The sequence below is a fragment of the Triplophysa rosa genome, linkage group LG15 (assembly GCF_024868665.1).
Source record: "Triplophysa rosa linkage group LG15, Trosa_1v2, whole genome shotgun sequence".
NCBI lineage: Eukaryota > Metazoa > Chordata > Actinopteri > Cypriniformes > Nemacheilidae > Triplophysa > Triplophysa rosa.
The window spans coordinates 9072883-9092300 of record NC_079904.1 but is presented as its reverse complement, the minus strand read 5'-3'; the positions used below and the strand labels follow the sequence as shown (position 1 = coordinate 9092300).

Below are 19418 nucleotides of genomic sequence, written 5' to 3'. Positions count from 1 at the left end.
GCACTCTTTCTTCTCGCTCTGGCAAGTTGACGCGTGGGCGTGCTTTTCCGGGAGAATTGTCCAATAAGGGTCTAAGAAAAGTTGTTACGAAATGGATTTTCATGTTCGAAAAAAACTTTCCGAAACCTGTACGAATGCTGGGGTAGTGAATCGAGCACAGAAATACTACGTCATACGTCCAACTTGTTTTTTGACAAGTTGACCATGTCAAGCATGAGAAGCCAGCACGTTTAACATTGTAAAGAAGTCACCCCACCTTTAAACCTGCACTGTAAAAAAAATCCCGTAAAAAAACAGATAAAGTACTGGCAGAAAATTACCAGTACATTTTCCTTTATTTTACGGACATTTCCATTAATGCTAAAATGCAAATGAATGCAGTGCAAACTGTAAAATACAGGTAAAACAACTGTAAAAATGAACACGGAAAATTCCTTCATATTAATACAGTATATTGTGCCCTATTTTTACGGCTTTTTTTTAGTGTGTGTATGACTTTCTTTCTTCTGCAGAACACAAACGAAGATATTTTTAAAAATGTTGGTAACAGAAGATTGGCGGTACCCATTGACTTGACTTGGTTTTGTGTCTGCACATTAGAAGTCAATGGGTACCGCTGTTGTTAAAAATATCTTCTTTTGTGTTTTACAAAGAAGGTCATACAGGTTTGAAATCACAAGAGGGCGAGTAGATGATGACAGAATTTAAATTTTTGGCTGAACTATCCCTTAAACGGAATCTGACGGAAAATTGTCCCCAGAGGTGTTCATACTATTGTGGTTACCTTTATTATATTTTCTCTCAGATATTTTAATTAATTAATTGCATTCCATCAGAAGGTAAAAGAGCAACTAAGAATTCCATACTTAGTTGATATGGCAGATCTACAGTACACAACACTTTTATTCCTCACTGTGTCCCCACAAGTGTCATTAGGGTATATTCCTTATCCTGTTTCTAATTTCAAAGCAAACACAGCAGTGTTTGAAAATAACCATAACAGGAGCATAAATGTTATCTCGAAGAATCCAGCAGGTTAATGGTATTGGCTTACTGTGACTGTAACAGGATATGCCAATCACGTCTTTGTTTGCAGACTCAAGGGGAGAAAAAAAAGAAAGCAAGTGTCCCACCCCGGGTTGTGATGGCACCGGCCATGTCACTGGACTGTATCCACACCATCGAAGCCTGTCCGGTTGCCCCCACAAAGACCGTGTTCCACCAGAAAGTAAGCTTGACTTGTAGTCATTTCCATATGTTCCCATATGTGCTTGCTATGTGCTGCCTGTGCTGTAGGCATGGTGCTTGACTTCGACCTTCAGTAACTATTTCTCATTTCTGTCAGCCTTTTTTGTTTGTGTATTTGTATGAGTTTTTATGATTGCTCTTTGTGGCGCTCTTTCTCATACTAACAATGCATGGAATGTGGATGTGCTAACGTTTCAACATTTTTAAGGTCTATATTCAGGTCAAGCCTTTGCACGCTTCTGAAAAATATTTTAAAAAATGTATTCAATTAAAAAAAAGGTAATGTGCTAGCTGTCCTATTTGGATTTTTAGGAGCCACAATATTGTCTTGAATCTATAATAGAAAATGGGTTGATCAGAATATGACCGTATTGAGATTTTAACCTGAATATTCTTTATTGTAATATTCTGTGCTTGCAAATACAACCCATGTGGCTACACCGAGTCTCAGATGTAAAGCAGCTTTTGTTTCCTACCTTCAGTCACACCTCTAATTGGATGAAGTGCATGTCACAGGCGGGTTCTGATGAGTCAGTTTACTGCAGGCCCAGAGACATAGCACTGCAGGATGTGTCATAGACAATCTAATGACTAGACTCATTTAATTTGCCAAAAATATATCCATTATTATCAGAGATTTATTTTCCTCTCACGCCAATGCTTTCACACGACGTGCCTGCCATTAACACATTGCATGCCTGGATTCTTCTTTCACCATATGCTTTGCTCGTGATTAACTTTATGATTAACTAATTTCAGCGGGAACATTTCTTAGAAGCATGTGCATGCCACTGAGCCGTTCATCTTGATAGAACACAAGGCTTTCATACTCACTCTGGATCCTCTTAACCTTCTCTCGCCCTCTCCTCTCTGTTTATCCAAGTTCTTGCAATGTATGAGAATGTTCTAAAGTGCCCCACGCCTGGCTGCTCGGGACGCGGCCATGTAAATAGCAACAGGAACTCCCACCGCAGGTGAGTAGCTGAATGGGATGTGGAGTGGAGGAACAGGAGGCGCTGTTGGGTTTGATGTTCCAGCCTTTATACACAATTTATATAGGGAATATGAAGAATAGATGGATTTAGATGGAGGCTTGCTTTGAAGGAGAAGAGGGACTGATTTGTTTGGGTTGCGTTGAGCTCTGCTGGGTCTTAAAAACACATAGCTCCAGGCTCAAATATCTTGTTTGCGCATTGGCTCTTTCGGAAATTCAGGGTTCGATTCCCACCCGGAGCAAGATGCATTTTTGATACCTGTAAGCTCCGATTAGTATTAGTTGCCTGGGTGAATTGTGCAAGACATATATTAAAAAACTCTAAACAAAAATTAAAAATAATATGTTGGAAGCTTAGTATTTTTTATTTTGTAACACAAAGGAGCCCCAAACGAAATGTAGCGTTTCTTGAATGTGAATGAGATTAGAGCTTCACACATGCTTGCACGCAAACTTACACTCGCACTTATATATATGTAAGATGTGCCTCCATGTGCATGTGGTGTACGGACAGATGCAGACTCTATCCGACGTCGCTGCAGGCCATGTTATATGGAACAGCTCCTATGGGAGCACACACGCACCATCAGAACGGCTGAACAGAAGAAAACAAAATGTATAATAGGGAAATCTAACGCACTTGTACATTGAATATACGTATAGTATGTCCACACATTCCTCATCACGTGGTTGTCATGGCAACAGCATAGCGACAAGAGTCCCTCTGTCTGTCTGTGACCACTCCCTTTTTCCCCCACTAATTTCCATTTGTCTAAATGGAGGAGTGCCCACATGTTATGTGTTTCTGAAATCACTGCGTTTTCTTTTACGGACAATTTGTGTTTTCGTCTCATTGTATTTGTTTGGGTTTTATTTTTTAGGGTTACCGAACACTCACGTATTGGGAAGGTATTGGGAAGACGATACGAAAACTGCACATGATGAGAAGCGTTTCCAGGCAAAGCATACAAAGGAATACAGAGAAAGAGACAGAGAAGTCTGAAAAGTGGGACAAATGAGAAAGAAACAAGGGGAAGGATAAACAAATGGAGAGGGAGATATAGGAGAGTAATGAGAAGTAGAAACAGCAAGAGAACGGAAGAACAGGAGGAGAGCAAGGGAGCGTAGCTGGATGTTCTGATGCTCAGTTTGCTCTAGTGTGTCTCTCTGAAATGACTGCGGTATCTCGCTGTGAGGAGCTTTTTTGAAGCCAGCCAGCCAGAAATGCCCAGCAGATATCTGCAAAGCTTTGCCTTCACACTATAGAACTAGGCCACACGAAATGCATAATTCATACATAAATATCCCCATGTACCACACACTGCATACTAGGATTTTGCAAACACGTTGGAAGCCGGTATCGAGAGAATGTCGTATTAAGCAGACTATTCTCTCTGACAGACTCGTCTCCATATGCTGTTGTTATGCATTCCCTCATATCTCACTTTGTTTCTCAAGCTCTGCTGTCTGCCAGGGCGCGTGCGTGTTTGAGAGAGCGTGTGCCCTTTACATGCCGCTGAAAACGAATTGTTAACACTACACAAATTGCTTTGCCGCTGTTGCAGTCTCTCGGGATGTCCCATGGCCGCCGCTGAGAAGATGACAAAAGTTCAGGAGAAACATCCCGGCTGCGACAGCTCCAAGTCCAACCAGGCGTCAGACCGCGTCTTGAGGTATTACTTGATCATACGTGGCACATGCTTAATAAAAAAAAACGGTTTTCTTTTAAAGGGGAAAGCTCATAAACGGCATAAACAAAACCCGTTCTGCAAAGGTAGTTTTTTGCCCATTACTAAGATTTTGCGCTGCATGTAAACGGCTTTACCGGTTTTCTCTCAGGTTTGTTTATGTGCGCATGTCTGACAGCGCAATAGTCCCAAACGTAAAATAACGCATAAAAGTCTGCTATCGAATCATGAAGTTGATGTAGAAACGTCAAAATGAAACACTATTGTTGCATATGCTGGTTCTGCGGACACAAGAAAAGATATCAAAATACAGCTTCTTTTTCCCGCTGCATTTTTAATTACTGAACAGACTATCGATGGTGACGTCACTGCATGCAAGAAACTTGGCAAGTCGCCAGCTTCCATGTAAACGCGGTTTTCTGCGTAGCCGGTTTATTACAATGCATGTAAACACGTGAAAACAGGTTTCTTTTATACGCTGATTTTTGATTGATATCTGTTTATTTTGTGCATGTAAACACACTCATTGTTGGAATGCTAAATTTAGTCATTCAGTTCACGTACAAATATTTCTCTAGCACTTCTCACAATACCAACAAGATATTCAAGAGCAGCATTTATTTTTTAAAGAATACAATAGTGCCTCACAAACCTTTTTGTTTACCCTTCTAGTGGTTTAAGCTTGATACATCACGTACAACATCCAGTCCAGTGTTGCTCAACGTTGGTTCCCCTGTCTGTCTATGTTTTTGTCTTCCAGGCCTATGTGCTTCGTGAAACAGCTGGAGATCCCACAGTATGGGTACAAAAATAATGTTCCCACCAGCACTCCGCGATCCAACCTGGCTAAGGAGCTTGAGAAGTACTCCAAGACAACCTTTGACTACGATAACAGTTTTGACAACCAGTCTCATGCCTACGGCAAGAGGTCCCTCATCCCCAAGCACCACGGGCGAGACACATCGCCCAAAGGATATGATGGTAAGCTTGCCTTCATTAGTCTTTCCTCTGGCATACAAGTTGGAAAGGTATAAAGAGTAAGCGTTGATAAACTGATACTGAAAGATCAGATGGAAATACTATTAGAATTTGTTTTGTACTGCCAGACCTGCTCGCAGTATTTCCATTAAAAAAGAAATGATTTTCTTATTTTGAAGTGAAGCCCGTGTCTTAATAAAAGCTTTAGTTTGAATTTTTCACAGCCGATCGTAGGGTTCAGACTTTTATTGAAAATCTTACTCTGCTGCTTATTGGCTTCTGCAATGTTTAATAACCAACGTACAGCAACCCAGCTATGGGATTTGTAATATGATGATCAATTTTCAATTTAATGATGGTCGAACGGCTTTTGACCACCAAATGCACATCTGAAGAATTTATTAACATGAGGATAGCTATGTATGATGGGCTTTGGAAATATCTATTAATTGTCATAATGTAAAAATGTGTTTCTTTAGCTTAGTTGGTGACGCATTCTACCAAATGCGTAAAAAAGTAGATGTAAAAATGAATTGTATTATATTAATATTAGCAAATACAGTCGTGGAAAAATTAAGAGACCATTTCAAAATTATTTTCAGTTTTTCCAAATTTACTATTTATAGGTGTTTTTTACGTAAGTGAAGTGATCATTTTTGTTTCTTTCTGTGACCTGCTTACAATATTTCTCCGACATTTCAAATCAGAATGTATATTTGCATTTATTTGCAGAAATTGAAAACTGGAGAAACAGGTCAAAATAACTTAGTTATTATACTAGCTTTTTCACTCCTGAGGTTTGATTTTGTTGAAATTCAACAGACACTGGACTGGAATGGCCACAATACATCTAGAAATGCTGATTAAATGAACATTTGGAATGGTCTCTTCATTTTTTTATATGTATGTGATTGTATTGATATTGAAGGCATATCGCAGATCTTGATCTCTTCAGGACTGTTCTAAGGCGGGGTCCCCATGGATGTTAATGTTGCAACTTGATGTTTATTTTTGCGTTGTAAACGTTGTTCACATGCGTCGTTTCTTTTCATTTTCGTAGAACTTTTGTCATGTGCAGCATTGTAGTTCCCACCCACAGTTCTGGTCTTGATAAATGAGCGCACTTACAATTGTGAAGGAATCAAATTAACTGGAACGATTTTGTTCAAAATGGTAGCAGTTTATTTCACGCCCATGCCAGAAATCGTAGAGATTTCCTGTCAACAGAATTCGGTGGGATATTTTTGGTACGGTTTCATTAGCTATGCTGAAAATAACTCATTTTCATTATAACTCATGGTTATTACATCAGGACATTCTTGATTGCCCATAAGGAGCATTACGGTGTGCCCTGCAGTGATAATGTAGACAATGTTATTGAAATCAGAACACATACCATATCTCTGAAATTAAGAGGCATTCTTGCAAGCGATGTTCCTTGCCTGTATGCTTTATCAAAGAAACACAGTTTTTGATAAATGAGACAAATGAAGTCTTGAAAAAAATTAATGAGAATAACATTCAATTAATGTGCTAGGAATTAACTGCAGTTCGTTCAGACTCGGTTGGCGACATCAATTAGTTACACCCAGTTTAGTTGTAATAACAGCATTGCTATTTGTCTCCACAGAAAATAAGATAAAAAATAAGATCAAATGGGAGAATCGTATAAATCTTAAAGAAGTGATAATAACTTTAGCTGCTATTTAGTGCACTAATTCATCATCCTCCAGTATTGGGGAATCAATCATCAATAAAAGGGTAAACAGATTTTTTGCAATTTGTCTATGAACGTGGAGTTTCCTTTTCGTGCTATAAAAAAGAAGTGCTGTATAAATGCTTAGAGTGCGGGTTTGAGGTTTTCTGTTAACAATGTGTAGCCTGCTGCATGAAACCTAGATACGCTGTCACACCATTTTCTCCTCCCATTCCTGCTCTTCTCCATTCTCTCTCACTCACACTCAATTCCTCCCAGCATTTATCATGGAACAGCACATCATCTAATCAGCCAGACTAAGGTTCCTCTAATCTATCTATCTATCTATCTATCTATCTATCTATCTATCTATCTATCTATCTATCTATCTATCTATCTATCTATCTATCTATCTATCTATCTATCTATCTATCTATCTATCTATCTATCTATCTATCTATCTATCTATCTATCTATCTATCTATCTATCCTTTCTCCATCTATATGTATATATCTGTTTGTCTGTCTATGTATTGCTAAGTCTAAGGACAGTGTCAGTAAATGAAACAGCAAGCGCTCACAGCCTGTTCATTTCTTAATGCGTGTATACTTCCTCAGCCAAGCGCTACTGTAAGACCTCGAGTCCGACCAGTAGCACCACAAGCAGCTACGCTCCCAGCAGCAGCAGCCTCAGCTGTGGAGGAGGCAGAGGAGGAGGAGGGGGAGGAAGCAGCGCCAGCAGCACATGCAGCAAGAGCAGCTTCGACTACACACACGACATGGAAGCCGCCCACATGGCCGCCACGGCCATCCTCAACCTGTCCACGCGCTGCAGAGAGATGCCCCAGAGCCTCAGCGGGAAAGGCCCCGAGCTCCTGGTGCAGGTGAGCATTGACTTTTTCCCCTCTTTCTTTATCTTAAGCTAATACCTTCTGTTTCTTTCTATGACTTTTGCTCAGTTTCCCAAACTGAGGCCGTGCCAATTTAATCATTCAGGGCGAACCCCTGCTCCACTATTCATTTTACAGCAGTTAACGTAACACCGAGCTCACCTGCACAGGGGTGCGGTATCACATTCTCTGTGGCTAATGGTGACGGGGTGGTTGAGGTCTTCTGTGTTAGAGTAAGATTCGGCATATGAGCCTAATGGTGTTCGAGCTCTGATTGCTTTAGTGGCACATCGATTTTAGGCCGTAATCTGTACGGTGATAATGAGAGCATGGGGATGGAGAGGTCTAGGGTAGGCTGGCAGCTGCAGGCACGCTGGGATGGTTATGCCCCTATCCTCTCTCTCACTGAGACAGGTAGAATTATTGTTGATTTCAGCTGTGGTCCAGGTCTGCTCTGTTCTCCGAGCATCCCTCTGGGTACACAGGAAAGACAATGACCTCTCTTTAAGGACAGCGAGGCAGCAGGCTGGAGCAAGAGAGGATGAGAGAGAGAAGCAGAGCTAATAAAGATCTGCAGGGCTCTATATATTCACCACTGATCATCTGTTTGTGGAGATATAGGACAGTGGACGCAAGTTGCTCCCTCTCTTTTTTTGTCTTCCATTTTTTATTTTTTTATCACTTTATTTAATAATTTAAATTTAATAGTTATGTTTTTTTTTCTTTTTCGTCTTTTCCTGTGTGCACAATGGACAAGTGGTGTGTGTGGTAGACTCTATAAAACGAGAATACGAAACATCATTTGCATTTGGATTGTTTTAATATAAATTCATGTTCAATTTTCTCATGTTTCAGGTTTACCATAATTTGATTTGAAGGCATAGAGCACGTTTTATTGTCAACAAGCAACCAATGCCACAATATTCTGTATTAATATATAAACATGCTCATTGAATCCAAGTCACAGCAAAGACTTATCAAGTTTAAACATGCACTTACTCACAGATCATTGTTCCAAGGTTATATTGATTTGGATGTGAGCTAATGTGGTGTTGTCCAAATGACTAAGTTGTTTTCTTTGTGATCAATCCATTCATGTCCACAAGTTTGATAAATCTCATCCGTTTTGCAGAATGTGCACGATAAATGAGCATTATCCTAATGATTTACATACTATTCAGGATCATATATTTTTGGGTATTTTTTGCACAGACAAGACAGTGGAGTAGAGGTAGAAACAACGGAAAGGTAGAAAGACCTTAAACCAGGACTCTTTTTTGCTACTCTGCCATATGTCCTACAGAACAGTCGCAGAAAAAGATAATTCCAAAATATATTCGCTTTTTATGAATTTAATATTTAAATGTATGTGTTTAAGTAAAATAGTTATTTTTTAATTCCCCAAATTCCAAATTTTATTTGCATTTTTGCACAAAATTGAACCAGGACAAAATGGTCAAAATAACAAAAAAAATCACATCTTATCTACTTAAAAAAAAACAAGTGCATATTCATTGTGCATGTATTTTAGTAATAATTTCAAAAATTAATATTTGTTGGATTTAAAATCATAGCGTTCATGTGTCTTGGCATACTCTAAGTCTTTCACATTGCTGTTGCATGAATTTGCCACTCCTGGGATTTATTTCTGTTTTAATTCAACAGAAAATGGATTGAAATGGTCGTACTACATTAGCATGTTGAATAAGTCGACAAGTCTTTTTCCCTCGGCTTTATGGCAACAATCATATTTGTTTAATTTTTGTACTGCTGTTTATAGTCTCCCGTGTTTTCTCTTTGTCTCATCAACCCTTTTTCTTTCTTTCACGTCAGAGCCCAAATGACCACGACGGCGATGAGAACGGAACCCTGGATCTGTGCCGGGCTGGAGGCTTGGTAGAGGGTAATGGGGGCACAGTTCTGACCCCCCTGCAGCCCATGTCCCCCCAGCGGCAGGCCATGCTCAACAGCCACTGCTATCAGATGAGCACAGCAGACTGTTGGGACCTGCCTGTAGACTATACCAAGATCAAAAGGCTGGATGAGGACCACAAGGAGGTAACCCCCACCCCAACACCCCCTAATGTGCTTAGAAACTGCAGCAGTCGTGACATTATAAATAAAGTGAATTAGATGCCTGTTACCGCCTTTTTTGGCACATTGTCTGTGTCGCATTGGAGATGTCAACAAGTACACAGCATTTGAGAGCTGTTGAGTAGCAATTCGCATTTGCATCTATTATTACTGTATATACATTATATGTAAACCCAGGGGTGTGCAAAAGGTAGAAAGAAACACATTTTAAATCTCATCAGCCTGTCTAAAAACATTATAGATATAGTTGTCACCAATACACTCGAATGAGACATAATAAAAAAACTTGTCAAAAACGTCCATCACTCCTCTGTCATTAAAGTTTAATAACTAGGCCTGGATCATTGTGACAATATTGTGAGAAAAAGTATGAAGATAACTTAATTTTATCAAAGAGCAATTTTCTCCTTTTCTCTGGGAGTTTATTTTTATGTCAGTGGTTAACTACGCTACTTCTTTTGGTCATTGTTGTAGTTGCATTTTGTGAAAATATTCTCAAATGATTTGCTTAAAGGTAGAGTTGTAATGACATGGTCGTGTACACACACTTGGTTCTGCTTGGTCTTAAACTCATTTCCTGCGTCCAGCTACAAATTTTCCCCTCACCCGGCACAAGCAGAATAAAGTATAATGACTACTCCCAAAAGATGGGTCTGGTTATAATGGTAGCTATAAGCCCTTGTGTGAACCTTCAGGGATAAATGCATGGTTGGGGAAGCTGGATTTTCTACCTTTTTTATAATGATTTGAAGGATGGTGAGATGTTCCATTAGAAGCACTGAAGGGACATCTAGTTTACACTGCTGGTACTGCATGCCTTTACTTTTCTGGAGATTATCATTTCAAGAGGATTTCTCTTCTGTTATTAATTAATTTCACACTAATTAACCTCAAGAGTAAAGCTATTATTATTATTTCAGGATGGAATTTATGTTTCTACTAAATTGTTGGAAAACTTAATGAATGCAAATTAGTTTTCTTAATTCTCAGCTCATTGTTTTAAGAACATGATATCCTCTTTTATATGAACTCAACTGTATTTTATGCACTTACGAGCAGAACTTTGTTCAATTCTTCTTTTTGCTCTCCATCACACAACATGTTTTTCTGTCTGTTCTCATTTTCAGGATGACCTGGACCCCCTTCAGGATCTGCTGGAGAACCAGCAGTATTCAGGGGACGTGGCTCTTCCCAGCCCCAAACACAAATATGCCCCCTGTAAGGAAAGCAAGAAAGAACTTCTCACGTAAGCCCAGCACCTACACTCAAATAAGGAGCTTTAAAGGTCCAGTGTGTAATTTTTGGTGGATCTATTGACAGAAATGCAACATAATATACATAACTATGTCTTCAGAGGTGTATAAAGACCTTGAATAATGAAGTGTTATGTTTTTATTACCTTAGAATGAGCTATTTCTATCTACATACACCCCGAGTCCCCTTACATGGAATTTGCCGTGTTGTTTCTACAGTAAACAGACAAACTGCTCAACAGAGCACGTTTCATAAACATGTTATCTCAGAGAAGTGAAACAGTGACAACATCGTAGTGCTGTGTCAGCCACCGTAGTGTTTTGAAAGGGAAGGGAGCCGTTGGTTGCAATTCACAACCTCACCACTAGATGAGGCTAAATTTCATACACTGGACTGGACTGAACTGATTTTAAAAAAAGTGATTATTTACGAAAATTGGCGATAGTAAAAGTGTTTAGTTTTTTGGTTTTTTGACGTAAAACGTAATTTTTCTGATGTGAAAGGAATGTTATGATTGCAATATAGATGTCAATTTTATGTGCGAGCTTTTTATTGTGTACACTTGAATTTTAGCAGATAAAATGACAGTCACATTTAAGTTTAAGACCATGTGAATTTGTTTTGAAGACTGCTGATGACTTGCAAGTGCTGATGTACTTCCTGTTATAACAGGAAGATTTGGGGCGGGCTACATTGAATGGCCTCTCCCCTTTTACCTAAAAATAGATTTGAACTGTCATACATATAACTTTTGATTTGACACTTGCTGGTCTGTTGCAGTATTTAGAGGAGGGACATTGTCATTTTAGAAAGTGTATAAATAGACAAGCATCTACTGTATGCAGGATGTGACATTCGTATTTTTCTCCACTTACCTGGTAGACAAAGACACAAGGTTTTAAAACAAACATGTGCACTAAAATCCACAAAACTATCATTTTGATTTCACAGTGTTGAGGTAAAAGTTAAAGCTTGTAGTTTTAAATGCTGAAATGTTCTCTTAAGGCTATCAAGCTGCCAACTGGCTGACAAAGGCATGCGTGGTATGATGACATCCAACTCCCAGGATCTGAAGTAAGCGCACTTGTTTAAACCCCATCTCAGTTGACCTTCAGGACGAGATCCGTCTGAGGTTAAACATGTTTTCCTCGCTTTCAGGTGTCCCACTCCCGGCTGTGATGGCTCTGGGCATATCACAGGCAACTACGCCTCTCACAGAAGGTGAAGACTCACAAATATGTTCACACATTGAAAATACCGACTTGCCCAACAGTGGTTTCAAAGTAGTGTTAAATGTGTTTCTTGCTCTGAAAGTCTGTCAGGTTGTCCTCGGGCAAAGAAGAGTGGTATTAAAATAATGCACAGTAAGGAGGACAAGGATGACCAGGAGCCAATCAGGTGCATTTTCCCCTAAATTCTGTTAATTTAGTAGCAACATAGTTTAGGGTCTGTGCACTTAGGCAGCACAGTTATGGCAAAATAATACGTGTTGATTATTATCCTCTATATTCTTGTTTTTCTGCTGTTTTGTACCTTAGTAAATCCACGCCCTGTTGATTATAATGGGGGTGTTCTATTTTGTCGAGACGCTCACGGCATATATGCGGACTGCATTGCAAACAAGCAGCATGACAGTGAATCTGAATTAATTCCAAATGACTGCTGATGCTTGTCACTTAGACTGTTTTTTCAGGTTGTTTCTTCATACTTATTTTTTCGATGAACTGTGTAGCCCTATGTGCACGTTTCTGGTTTGACCAGCTGCTCAAGTTGTTTATACAGCAAACCAGGCTGTTACAAAGAACCTTTGTTTGTGTGTATGTGTGTGTGTAAACTCATGGCCACTGTGACCGATGTCTTTAGGTGTCCAGTGCCAGGCTGTGACGGCCAGGGTCATGTGACAGGGAAGTACGCATCTCACCGCAGCGCATCCGGCTGCCCGCTGGCTGCCAAACGTCAGAAAGACGGTTATGTGAACGGAGCGCCTTTCTCCTGGAAGTCTGGCAAGACAGACGGCATGACCTGCCCCACTCCAGGGTGCGACGGCTCGGGCCACGTCAGTGGCAGCTTTCTCACCCACCGGAGGTACACAAATGTGCAAGTGTGGCTGAAAAAACATCATAAGGAAAGAATGTTTGTGTAAACGTGCATATGAATTTTCCTTTATTTAAGATGCAGAAGGCATCTCTAGACGGTTTTATAAGAAATACAGCATACAAACAAAACCCAATTAAAGAAGTTGAGTTGCTTTAGGAAATAACCCAATTAGAAGTCATTTAAAATAAAAGCAGACATTGCACAGTATTTATGTACACTTGTGAAGTGGTATTGCATTTTTAAAGCATGGCTTATGAATTTGAAAATCAAGTATTATCTATTTTGTATTTGTACGTGTATAGTCTTTCCGGCTGTCCCCGTGCCACGTCTGCTATGAAGAAAGCCAGGATGACAGGGGTTGAAATGCTTACAATCAAACAGCGAGCAAGCAAAGGTACATACATTTTCAGAGTTTTTCGTTATTGTAACTACTTGATAAATTCAAGTAATTTTACTTAAAGGAACAGTTCCCCCAAAAATGAAAATTCTGTCTTCATTTACTCACCCTCAAGTTGTTCCAAATCTTGATTCTTGAGTGACAGTGATGATGGCATAATTTGTATATTTGGGTGAACTGTCCATTTAATAGAAATTCTAGTTGAAAATAATAAGAGCATGTGATTTTTCCCCCCCTCTGTGTTCCTTTCTAGGCATAGAAAATGACGAGGAGATCAAACAACTGGACGAAGAAATCAAAGACCTGAACGAATCAAACAATCAAGTAGAGTCAGATATGATCAAATTAAGGACACAAGTAAGCCGAGCTGCCATCCATCCCGTCAGGGTCTGGCCGTGTTTACAGTCACAGAGATGCTTTTCTATATCTCCTGCCAGATCACCACCATGGAGACCAACCTGAAGTCAATTGAAGATGAAAACAAGGCCATCGAGCAGCAGAACGACTCGCTGCTACATGAGCTCGCCAACCTCAGCCAGTCGCTTATCAACAGTCTGGCCAATATCCAGCTCCCTCACATGGTAAGTGCCAATGAGGGCCTGCACCCAAAGACAGACTAGCACCTGCCTCGCCTAGGGGTAAGAATATATCAGTGATCAATGGAACGTTCTCTGTTTAACAAAGTCAGGATCCAAATGTTTGACAATGATTTATACAGACACTTAATACAATTCAAAAGAGTGTGAAATATGTCTACATCGCTTGATATTCACTTGCATAGAGTAGATTTAGTTTGTCTGTGTCGAAAGCTTGTGATTTTTACAAATTGGCCAAAGGCACAATGTTCGACTGAGTCTGCAGATCGAACTCACCAGTAGGGATGAAATTCTGATTTCTATTGTTTCTCCCATCTGCTTCTCTATGTCTGTTGTTGAGTTCTCCGCAGTTCCATATGCTTCTGTGCTGAGGTCACTTCCCTTTACTGACCATTCTAGAAAAACAAACTCCACTGCTTTTCAGTTGAGTAACAACATGGCCGCTGTGGATCAGATGCTCCGACATTATCTAATCACAGTGCCATCATACACATTGAGACAGGGGTGGATTGGATGAGCCCTGTTCAAATGTGGCAGCCATGTTAGTAAACAACTGAAACATGTCTTCTTGAATATGGCTCCTGAGTTCTCCACCCCCACCTCTGCAGGATGTTATTTAAAGTCACGAGGGGTCTTTAAACTGCCCATCAGATAACTGTTGCCTATTCATGTGTCATTGCAAGACCGCTCAACCATCGAATGTTCAATCCAGACTTGTTTTTTGTATTTAACGTTAACTTTACACTGTAAAGATTAAAGGGACAGTTCACTCAAAAATGAAAATTCTGTCATTTACTCACCCTCTTGTGATTTCAAACCTGTATGACTTTCTTTCTTATGCAGAACACAAACAAGATATTTTGAAGAGTGTTGGTAACTGAACAACGGCGGTACCGCTGCTGTTTTGTTACCAACATTCTTCAAAATATCATCTTTTGTGTTCTGCAGAAGAAAGTCATACAGGTTTGAAATGACAAGAGGGTGAGTAAATGATGACAGAATGTTTAATTTTGGGTGAACTGTCCCTTTAAAAGATTTTGGTGGCAGTTAGGGTTTCCCAGAAGCCACACTGCCAGAACCCTCTGGAGAACTTGTACGTGTCCTTTAAAGAACTTCAATATATCTATTCCTCTAGAGCACTGGTTCTCAACAGGGGGGCCGTGGCCCACAAGGGGGCCACAGCTGACTTCCAAGGGGGACTCGAGCTGACAAAAAATTTTTTAGACAAAATGAAATACATTTTTTAAAAACAATATATTTCTTATTATTTGGCCATTTTTATAATGAATAAACGCTTTTCCAGTTAATGTCAAGCTCTGAATTATTTTATTGGGTAGAAATTGCCAGTTTTTGTACGTGGGAGGGGGGGCTTTGAATATTATTGAATATAGGGGGGGACCTTGGAGTCAAAAAGGTTGAGAACCCCTGCTCTAGAGGACTGTTTCCCGGAAGGGTGTATAGAGGTTCTTTATAGGGTAACACCAGCTTGAAATCTAAGGAACCCAAAATGCGACTCGAGAATCTTTTCATTTTTTTACAGTGGTTAGATAACATCTGTCATTTTTGTAATGTGTAGAGGCCTGTCACTGAGAACACTGACTTCTGGCGTCTCGCCAGGCTAATAGTCTTTTCTCTACACCTCTCCCTCCTGTAGAAACCGATGCCACTGAAAGATGCCCCTGTTAAAAATTACTGCTGTTTACAGATGCCCCACAGAGTAAGAGATTTACTTTCCATAGTCTAACTTTATCCTTCTCCTCACTATCATTTTCCTCCCCTAGTCCTCCCTCTTTTGTAACACACAGTACGACGTGTATGCATCACACAGGTCCATGCATATTATCTCAATCATAATAGCAGTCAGTGAATTTCCAAAGCTTATACAGTGCCGCATATTGAAATCCACTTCAGGCTATTCAATAAGAAAGCTGGGGTCGCAATATGAGCCATATTTATTTGGTACTAAACTCATGTTATTATCGTTAAACACATTATTTATCAAGCACAGCGATGCTCATTGAGCTTGTGCACATCGATGTCTGCTATTCATGGCGATCTGTTTTATATCACATGTGAATGCCAGTATTACCAACATACTCATAAGCATGAATCTCACACCAATGCATGCATACATAATGTATGTGCATTAACTTTTTTTGTTATCCATCAGATATATATTATTAAAAACACTAAGGGTAGTCTTAGGTTTCATTTTGAAGAACAAATAGTGACCACGTTAATATGATTGGTCAAGTTATGCTTACTTTCCATTAAACTTTAGCTTAAGTATCAGATATTCAAGTTAGAATCTTAAAGGATGCTTTTTTGGGTTCATTCCTCCCTAAAATATCCACTTTCCCCTTCCCTCTCTGTCCTAAGTCCTAACATGATTTGTTAAATGGATGTTCATTTTTATATTTGATGACATGTTTATTTTCCACATCCAATGATCCCGATCTGTTCCACAGGAGCCGATGAACGAGCAAAACTTTGACACATATGTGAGCACTTTGACAGATATGTACACTCACCAGGACCAGTACCAGAGCCCCGAGAACAAGGCCCTCCTGGAGAACATAAAGCAGGCAGTTCAAGGCATCCACGTGTAGCTGGCAGCAAACACAAGGTTCAGCTATTGGCCAGGTATTGGGGTCATGTGTTCAGAGTTGGGATGAAAAAACGAAACGGATAAGAATCAAAAGAAACCCATCATGTAAAAAGTATGGATACTCTCCTATGATTTTTTTGCTGCTGTACTTGGTATTATTTGGCATTATTTATTATTCTGTTATGCTTTGGAGAAACGACATAACTTATTTGTTGCCTTGCTTTAAGATGACGCTACCAATGGCAAATGTTTTGAGGAACGTTCATGTTTTGTACATTTTTCATATGACCTGACATAATGTGATGTACTGTTTATAGCTGCTAATGTATGCACATTTTAGTGTATATGTATTTATTAATTGTAAACAAAAACCATCCATTATTTTAAATCCGAAAAAGGTGCAGAGGGGGTTACACTGAGGGAATGTATGGGCAATCAGCTTCTTTTTACGGAACGAATAGGAGCTACGTGCTACGCAGGCTGTTCGATGGATGTACAGTGGTACATTTTTGTGGTTCGACTTTGACTACATTTTGTACAAAAAAATATTGAGAAACGTTGTCTTTTGGTTCTGAAATCATATTTATAGTGGTCAGTGTGGGCACTCTAATGCAGTATGCGTATTGTTCCGTTTAATTTCCGCTTGTTTTTTATTTTTTTAATTCCCAACGTTGATGGAAAAAAACATTTTTGTGAATGCAAACATCATGACACGGAAACTCACTGGTGTAAACCCAAGACCGAGAGAGAAATATTTCATAAAGTGACACGTATTTTCAAAATCCATTCGCTAAATGTAAGGCCAATACAGAAAATTTCAAGCAGACAATCCGACATGAATTATTAATTTATTGATCGTAAAATGTTTAGTGGTAGTATGATAGAATATCAGCAATATATGATAACGAATCAATCATTTATTTAGATATGGGATGCAAAAGTTTGGGTATATGCAATTTCTTATTCTTACCATAGTAGAAAGCTGATGAATCTTTTTACTAAATGTAAAGTATTAAGTTTTATATAAATCTTTTAATACAGTCATGTTTCAGGGTTTAAACCCGGGTGATCAAGTCCTATAGGATGAATGCATTATGGTTTAACATTTCTCATGTTCGATTTTGCACAGGGACACCTTTGTTTCCATGTTTTGGTGTTTTTGTTTCTTTTAGGAGACCAAGGAGGTGCCCAGATGTTTGAATTATGGGAAGTTTTATTGAAGAAAGTAAATCTGTGTGTGAACGTTAGTTTTATCAGTGTGCTGGATATACAGGGTTAACGTCACCATTCATCCGTCATTGTGTCATAGTAAAGCAGCCACCCGTCTTGTAGATTTTGTCCAAACAATCGTGTAGAGTTTCATCACAACTAATACAAGTGTGTCACCAATGCAAACTCATCATATTACATGATTACGACAGTGGATTCCTACTATATACAGTATTAACAGAGGTCGTCTTACCACCTGTGGTAAACTGCGATTCATGTTCATTGCCTTTTTACGTTTATGAGAAATCAGTGGCACTTTATGCTCTAAGAATCATGGAAATAACACATTACGGAAACTTTTTGATATGAACAATGACGCGGTACGGGTCTAGATTACGTCAGCGTGTGGGAGATTTCAATCACTATGAGGGGGGGTATACTGACACGAACAGTTCATATTACGCCATAATATATTAAGAACATGTACAGTTATAGTCTGGAAACCCCAAGATCATCTCCATTTACTCAAAGCCCTTTCAAGCATCAAGCAAAGTCACATACAGGGCTGATTTCAGTGGTGGATTTTAAAGTTGTTTGTGTTTACCAAGCATGACTCACAGTGATTTTTATAGTGTGAAATGACTCTGGTTGATGCTGGCTCTACATGGGGCTTTCTTTCTAATTTATCTATTATTAAGGCTAGCATTGTGTTTTCAGAGAGCTCATGCAAATGGTGCTGGTCACTCTTATTTATTGTTTTGTAATATCCAGACATCTGCTCTCCCCATGACACGGCATTCATCTCTGCAGAAGCTTTGTGTATGCAGCTTATTTCCAAGATAGTAACGCTTTTAACACTGATAGCAAAATACAATATCCTCTCATCCACTATCATCACCGATTAGACAGAAAAAGGGAATTTTAAGCACAATTCCGCTGCTCATTTTCAGTTGGCACATATTGTACTATCTACTTCAAAAGGTTATCTGTGACTATTTAAATAGAAAACTATCTATGGTGTCACATGCTTGAATGCAGAATACTTTTCTTATTAATAATTGTGAAATCATCAGGTTACAAGTTTCCATTTCAAATGGATTTTAATTAACCATTTAAACCAGGAGTTTTCTATTAAAAAATAAAGAAAGAAACATAGCTTTCTTAATGTCTCTTGCTCTCTTCCTCTATCCATCTCTTTTTCTCTCTTAGTTCGTTTTTCAACCACATGGCATGATTTCTGTTAAAATGATACTTTTTTTGCTCTAAGTGTTTAAGATCACAAGTTGCAGTGATATTTCATTTTGAAATTGTGAACTTTGTACAATTTTTATCATGCTGGTGTTGACATCTCTTACTCAATAAAACTTGTGTTGCCACATTCAATGTCCATTTTTATTCTATATGCACGAGTGTAATAACTACATTTCATTTATGTTTTCAAGTTAACTTTACGCACACCTATATAGGGGGTAATATTTTTACAATAAAATACATTCTTGAGCGCGTCTGTCATAAAAAAATGACGTGCCATCACGCGCATGCAGTCAAATAGCGTTGCCAAATTATCATAATGTCGAGCAGCAATCGACTCATAACGACACTTGCTTTATAGACACAAAGAAACCACCATTACTCAAATACAGTGTTGACCACTTCAAAAAGTTCTCAC

At 39.1% G+C, this 19418-nt stretch overlaps 1 protein-coding gene across 4 annotated transcripts in view; it reads left to right on the top strand.

Moving 5' to 3' along the window:
• myt1la (myelin transcription factor 1-like, a) overlaps positions 1 to 19121 on the top strand; it is a 51752-nt gene extending 32631 nt beyond the window's left edge. For 2 of the 4 annotated variants that reach the window (XM_057352473.1, XM_057352472.1), the window contains exons 8-23: positions 1097 to 1228; positions 2132 to 2222; positions 3808 to 3915; positions 4691 to 4911; positions 7223 to 7488; positions 9328 to 9552; positions 10716 to 10834; positions 11848 to 11916; positions 12001 to 12063; positions 12157 to 12240; positions 12706 to 12927; positions 13242 to 13333; positions 13590 to 13693; positions 13774 to 13917; positions 15587 to 15649; positions 16401 to 19121. In XM_057352473.1, coding sequence (XP_057208456.1) covers positions 1097 to 1228; positions 2132 to 2222; positions 3808 to 3915; positions 4691 to 4911; positions 7223 to 7488; positions 9328 to 9552; positions 10716 to 10834; positions 11848 to 11916; positions 12001 to 12063; positions 12157 to 12240; positions 12706 to 12927; positions 13242 to 13333; positions 13590 to 13693; positions 13774 to 13917; positions 15587 to 15649; positions 16401 to 16541 — 2144 coding nt within the window. In that variant the 3' untranslated portion in view covers positions 16542 to 19121. The remainder of the gene's footprint in view (positions 1 to 1096; positions 1229 to 2131; positions 2223 to 3807; positions 3916 to 4690; positions 4912 to 7222; positions 7489 to 9327; positions 9553 to 10715; positions 10835 to 11847; positions 11917 to 12000; positions 12064 to 12156; positions 12241 to 12705; positions 12928 to 13241; positions 13334 to 13589; positions 13694 to 13773; positions 13918 to 15586; positions 15650 to 16400) is intronic. The other 2 variants (XM_057352475.1, XM_057352474.1) reach the window with 2 other exon arrangements.
• Positions 19122 to 19418: the final 297 nt, after the last annotated feature.